Source organism: Misgurnus anguillicaudatus, chromosome 21 (genome assembly GCF_027580225.2).
Source record: "Misgurnus anguillicaudatus chromosome 21, ASM2758022v2, whole genome shotgun sequence".
In the NCBI taxonomy this organism is placed as follows: Eukaryota; Metazoa; Chordata; class Actinopteri; order Cypriniformes; family Cobitidae; genus Misgurnus; species Misgurnus anguillicaudatus.
In genome coordinates this window covers 12,209,322-12,216,103 of record NC_073357.2, presented here as the reverse complement: position 1 = coordinate 12,216,103, position 6,782 = coordinate 12,209,322, and the positions used below count along the sequence as shown (strand labels likewise).

The window sequence follows — 6,782 nt, the reverse complement described above, 5'->3', positions numbered from 1 at the left end:
CTTCTCTGAGTAACAGCTGAGTATCCACCCGGAAGTAACAAATCTTCTCTGGACAAACACTACAAAGTCCCGACCAGATTAAGTGATCGCATGGTTACAATGATATGATTGATGCGAGGTTCAGTTGAGGAATTAAAATCCGATCGTGCATTCCGTTATCCTCAACATCACGGAACGTGTGGCTCATGGCTGCGTAGCAACGGGTGACGCGCTCCCGAGCACTTTGGAAAGTAATACTTTGACTCATTTTAACGCATTGTTAGATGCGACATGTGAACGAACCCTTAAACGTTTAAATCAAAAATCAAACGAATATAAAACAAAGTGCATGAAAATCTTTCTGCGGGACAGATTATGTTATATTTTTGAAAGGTGACGTGGGCCGCAGAGAGGGGGAGGGCGGGCCACAAATGGCCCGTGGGCCGGGAGTTTGAGACCACTGTTTTAAGCACATTTAAGTTCATATTCATGGTGTCTCAAAATTAGGGGTGCTCATCAATGCCGATATCTACTAAAAATTATGTGGCCGATCACTACTCAGAATCGGACAGCCGATCTTATTCAAAGCTATTTCATGTACTACGGCTTTTGATCAGTAAGTTCTTATTGATCTGAAATCGCTGTTAGTTTGAATCGTTTATAACATGCACTTGAAAAAGCACTCGTCAAACATAATCATTATACATATTCTTTATTATCATGAAAATACCTAAAAAGGTTTGAAGAACAGCAATAAAAATATAACCTTAAGTCAGTTTCTGGAGTTGCATGTCATCATAGCTGCGTGTGTATTGTTCTTCGTCTACAGCGCATTTTGAGTTTCTGCACGAGAGCGCCCCCTGGCATTTGGATGTAGTGACATTTCACCGTAATTCATTGAGAAGCATAGCAAGCATTATCGGCCGATCGATCTGAGCATCCCGAAATAGTACAGACAAGTATACTTAGATGTTCTTAAAGGAACAGTATGTAGGATTGTGGCCAAAACTGGTATTGCAATCACACAGTTGGTGGCCATTACACAAAATGACAACATAAACATCGGTTTTTAAATGACAATATACTGGCCATACCACTGTGGTCAGTGTTATAAGTATTTCAAATTAAAATGATTTCTTAATGTCTAGTGACATATCAGGGCCATTTTATGATTAATTGATGTAAATTTATTACATACTGTTCCTTTAAGATTATCTCAAGAAGTACTAAAGAAGATTTTTTTTGTATATAAAGTATAAAATTAGTGTGTAAAAATAGAGCACTTTCAGATGGGTTTTCACAAGGGCCTAGTACGTGAGTTGAAGATTTACAGTTTAAAACTGTTTTCATTTGGGACTCTAAATAACAAAAGCATGGATAAAATGTAGTAAATAATGTTTAACTGTATGACCTCATTTCAACATCACTAAGGTCAGTAGAGATGGAAATTGATAATAATTTAACGATTCCGATTCCATAATCGATGTTGCTTATCGATCCGATTCCTTATCGATTCTCATTGGGTGAGGGAATAAGTACAAATTTGTATGTTTGTATTATCTCGCTTTAATATCTGTTTAGAAGACACAGAACACAGTATATACAAATTATGTGTAGCAACCTCAGAACAAACTTAAAAGTAGGTGAGCTACTTCTTAAAGTAAAGTCCAGGGACCTAAAGCCTAGGGCAGTGTTTCTCAACCAGTAAATATGTGATAGGACTAGGAATTAATAAAACAGAACTAGACTGACATAAAACATGCAACTTTTGGTCATGCATGCATTTGTTGTTTTCTTTTAGAAAGACATGATGCTGGAAAAAATACAGCAAATTAAACTACCGAAATGCAGAGGCATCTACTGTGGCAAATGGATGCAAACCCTTTACCACAAACTTAGTCACTGCTCGGCAGAGGTGGACACTACTTGAGTATTTTTGTTTCATTTTCCAAGAATCTGTGCTTTATCAGAGTGTTGTCTTGGGAAAAAATTTCTTTACTAAAAAAATGTTCACTACATTCTAAAGCATAGAATCATACTGTGTTTTCCTTTTATATTGCATATAAAAATTGATTTAATACATAATTACATAAAAATTGTGTACTTTTACTTTTCTTGAGTAAAAGTACAAAAGTAATTTTTACTTAATTAAAATTAAAAAACATTACTAGATGTTTAATGTACTTAAATATTAAATATAAACAAAAACTTGAAATTATAAAATGTAGTGGAGTTAAAATTATGATAATATGCTTTGGAATGTATGGTTTCAAAAAAAACAAAACACTGATAAAATACAAATACTTGAAAATATACATTTAAGTAGAAATACTGAAGTAGTGTCCGCCTCTGCTGCTCGGTGAAATTTGTTTATCCTCGCCTCTGTCATTTTATTCCTCCCTGCCTCTGTAAAAGTAGATGAGGAAAACTAGGACTCCGTGTACTCAGGGCGCCGCCATGTTTGTTTACATTGCGTGAATGGTCCGCTGTAATTTCTGGAATGGATTTATTGCGTTCTGTAAAAAAGGAGGAGTGGCGTTTATCGCATTTAGGGAAAAAAGGGAGAAAAGATGACAGAATAACACGGCGGATATTGGATTTTGCGTAAAATTAATTGTTTACTTTTAAATACTGACCTGATATACATAATACATAATGTTACAGTAGCTAAGAGCTTTCATGGATCAAAGGTTCCATGTAGATCCTAACACAGACACAGTTAAGATGCAGCACTCACTCCCTTAAGGGAACAAGAACCAAAAACCTTCCCAAAATGGCACTATTCTTGTTTGTTTTAGTGAGTATATTAGCTTAAAGGAAGGGAAAAAAGATTCTTGAACCCTGTACATACTAAAGGAACCCAAAAATGAAAAGTTCAAAAACAATTAATATCTCATTATTTGTAATTAAGAAAAGGAAAGACACATGTAAAATCAAATTCAGTAATTTTAAAAGGTGTAAAACTTATCATTAATAAAGATAATGCAGAAAGAAAATATATCAATCAAAATAAGTCAGTAATCATGATCAGTAGTAAATATATTGATTAATTAAAGATGTTCTCAGTGCAGGTAGAGAGATACAACAATAGTGTAATACAGCAGTAACAATTCAGTAGTGTAGTATATCAGTAGTCAAAATATCTAAACAGTCTACGTTTAATAATATAATGGTGATGTGTGTAACTTTAGTGCAAAGATTATAATTCCAGTGGCTGCGCAATAATGGATCTTCATTCTCAGAGGAACCCCTAGCTTTTCCGGTCACCAGGGGCGCTATCTGAGACACTCTGTAGCGTAGTCGTTGAGGTGAAGTTGTGCTCTCATGATATCTGTGTTTCGTAATATGTGTCTATGTGTATTATATGGTATATTTCACATCTTTACATTGTCCCCAGTTGTGCGGCCGAGCTAGACAATTTGTCCCCTGGATTTTATATCTAAAAAAAAAAGACACCAGGACCTACAGTCACCACACAAGAGGGGAAATTAAAGATGAAAACAAAGATAAAAACAAAATTTCTCTAACTTCCTGCCTACTGAAAAACAATAAAAGAAATACAATTACAATCTAGCTCCCTCACTTACCAAAAACATCACAAAAAGGGTGTAAAGTAAAAACAAAGTGTTGTGACATTTTAATTCATAGTTTCATAAGTATAGTCGGGTGGTGGTGTAGTGTCAGCTAATGGTACAGTTTGTATGTTTTGCATTAGGCCGTCGGTACTTTGGCACAGACTTAGTTCTGTTTGCACCTTCATCTTTACAGCAGCTTTGTCCACCACAGACCTGTATAGGCAGAATACAACAGAGGAAAACAACAAAAAGAAAAAAACAACAAGGGCAAGACAACATGAAATAGCGGTTTTGGTTACCCAAGCTCCCCAGGAACAAAAGCAAACCAGATATCAATTTTCAAATCATACCATCATTAAGTCTTACTTGTTCTATCAGCTTCATTTTATCATCACTATAGTTCAGGGGTCGGCAACCTAAGGCACGCGTGCCACTGTTGGCACGCTGAGAGAAAATTAACGGCACGCCACGCACATGCTGTATTTTGTACAAAAAATTTATTATTTGTTAAAATAAAGAAATGTTGAAGGTCGTCTTGTATTCGCATGACAACGTGTCTTTAATACGTAATCATGATTAAGTTCAAGTACTTTAATATGCTGTATTATGTCACAGCGCTTTGAGGTCACGTGTCAGCGAGTGTGCTGTTTGCGCTTACCGTGGTGCTGAACTTCGAGGTACACAAATGGCGATGCAAAAGAAGGCAAAAATTGACGTTCAGTCATTTCAGCCCTCATGGAGAGATGAATATGGTTTTGTTTTTCACAAGGATCGTGCAGTATGCACTTTATGTTTAGAAAATGTTGTGTGCCGTACTTCCAGCGTTAAGCGTCATTTTGAAACAAAACACGAGAAATCCTTTAAAGATCAGGGGGATAAGACGGAGTCCATCAGACGTGCTGTATCCAACTATGAGAAGCAAACCAGCACCCTTCATGTCTTTGCTAGACGTAAAAATAATGCTACTGAAGCAAGCTACCAAATTGCTAATTGCATTGCAAAACGCGGAAAGCCGTTCACTGACGGAGAGTACATTAAGGATGCTTTCCTCTCTTGCTCAGAGGTTTTGTTTGATGGCTTACCTAACAAGGAGACTATTATTTTAAGAATCAAAGACATTCCCATGTCAGCCAGAACTGTTCAGCGACGCATAGAAGAAATGGCAGAAAATGTAAATGAGCAACAAACAGCTGGATTGAAGGATGCAATGGTATTTAGTGTTGCACTGGATGAGAGTGTGGACATAAATGACATACCACGTTTGGCAGTCATGGACAAATATTGTGATTCGAATGTAAGAGAGGAACTGTGCTGCCTAAAAGCAATGACTGACACAACAAAAGGTGAAGACATTGCCAAGGTATTCGTTGAGCATTTTGAGGAGCGTGGGGTTGACGTCAGAAGAATTTTTGCAATTACAACAGACGGAGCCCCTGCCATGGTCGGCAAACAGAAAGGAGCTGTCAGATTAATTGAGGAAAAAGTGGGTCACCCCATAATGAAATTACACTGCATAATACACCAAGAAAACCTCTGTGCAAAAATGTCAAATTCAGATCTTAATGGAGTTATGGCTACAGTTGTGAAGATTGTTAATTTCATTGTTAAGCGATCTTCCCTCACACACCGACAGTTCCAGTCCCTTCTTGAGGAAATGGACTGTACATACAAAGATATTCCTCTCCACTCGGCGGTAAGATGGCTAAGCTGTGGTAAAGTTTTGGAGAGGTTTGTTGGCTGCTTCGACAGTGTCAAAGCCTTCCTTGCTGAAAAGGGCCAAGTCTACAATGAACTCGACGATGAGACGTGGGTTTTGAAACTTATGTTTCTCGCTGATATCACAGGCCATCTTAACGAGCTAAATCTTCGACTTCAAGGTGCAGAACAAACTATTTTGAACATGTTCGAAACATGGGCTTCCTTTGTTGACAAGCTAACAATTTTCTCAAGGGATATTTCTACCTCAAAATTCCAATATTTCAAACATGTACGGGAGCTTTCCGCGCAGCGCAGCATTAATACGGGTGAGATTTCCAAATACATTTCCGAACTCGAATCAGAATTCAAAACACGATTTGGGGACTTTCGAAAATATGGACCAATGTTCCCCTTTTTGATTAATCCTGAGAGCTTCGATGGACACGAATTCGACGAATCTCTAATCGGGTGGATGGATACACAGGACATGGAAATGCAGCTAATTGAGCTCAAGACTTCAGCACTCTGGATGACAAAATTTGCAGAACTTCGCAAGGAGTTGGAAACCACGGCAGGGAACAACCAAGGATCTTGCATTTTTACTTGCTGGGCATCATTGCCAGAGAAGTTCTGCTGTCTCAAAAGGGTTGCTTTGGCTTTGCTGACGGTTTTCGGGTCGACATACCTCTGCGAGCAAATATTCTCGCACATGAACAGTGTCCTTTCCCCCTCTCGAAATCGCTTGAGCGTTGATCACTCCGAAGCATGCGTGCAACTTAAAGTGACGCACTATACTCCCAAGATAACAGAGCTCAGCAAAGGAAAACAAGACCAGGGCGCACACTAACTGGTATTCAACTGGTTTGTTTGTTATTTATTATTATTTTTTCATTAGCCTGTGCAATTTTGGTATTCTAAAACACATGAAAAAGCAGCAGAACGTGATTTCAAAACTGTTTGTGTTTGTGTTCCATACACTTTCTGCTCTGATTTTTGTTTTTAAGAAATACAAATGTTTTGTATGCATATGTAACAGTTTTAGTTTATTAGAAATCGGTGCAAATTTGTGTTATTAAAATAAAGATGATAACCTATGCAACAATGTTCTGGCTATATATAAACAGTTTATATCTGAAAATTACATTGTGTTACATTTAAATGTAAAATTAATGTTGGTATGGCACAGTCATTGACAGGAAAAAATAAAATGTCAAAAAGGTTGCCGACCCCTGCTATAGTTAATAAATTGATTCTAATTGTAATATAGATGATTAATCCATTCAGATCCAAACCAGTGTGAATTTAAATCCAAATTTGGAATTCAGATACCATTTGGTATTCCTCTTGGCTGATCAATACAATCTATCCAATCATTAAAGAATTGGCAATTTGATATGCTCTTTTTACTCTATGATAAAGAGGTCAGGGCTCAACATGCTCATCAGGTTTGTTACCAACCAATTGAGGTACCAACATATTAAGCTAATCAAAAACAGAAAACAAGTCACTAAGGCGTAGCAAAAGATAATC

General features: G+C 37.2%; 1 protein-coding gene across 1 annotated transcript; it reads left to right on the top strand.

The window, feature by feature from the left end:
- The first annotated feature begins 4,239 nt into the window (after positions 1–4,239).
- On the top strand, positions 4,240–6,099 carry LOC141352802 (general transcription factor II-I repeat domain-containing protein 2-like). Its single transcript, XM_073858812.1, has one exon. The coding sequence runs from the start codon at positions 4,240–4,242 to the stop codon at positions 6,097–6,099; it is 1,860 nt and encodes a 619-aa protein (XP_073714913.1).
- The last annotated feature ends 683 nt before the right edge of the window (positions 6,100–6,782 follow it).

Bases quoted from the DNA above. Each gene is read 5' to 3' on its own strand.
- LOC141352802 (XM_073858812.1), top strand. From the start codon at position 4,240: ATGGCGATGCAAAAGAAGGCAAAAATTGACGTTCAGTCATTTCAGCCC.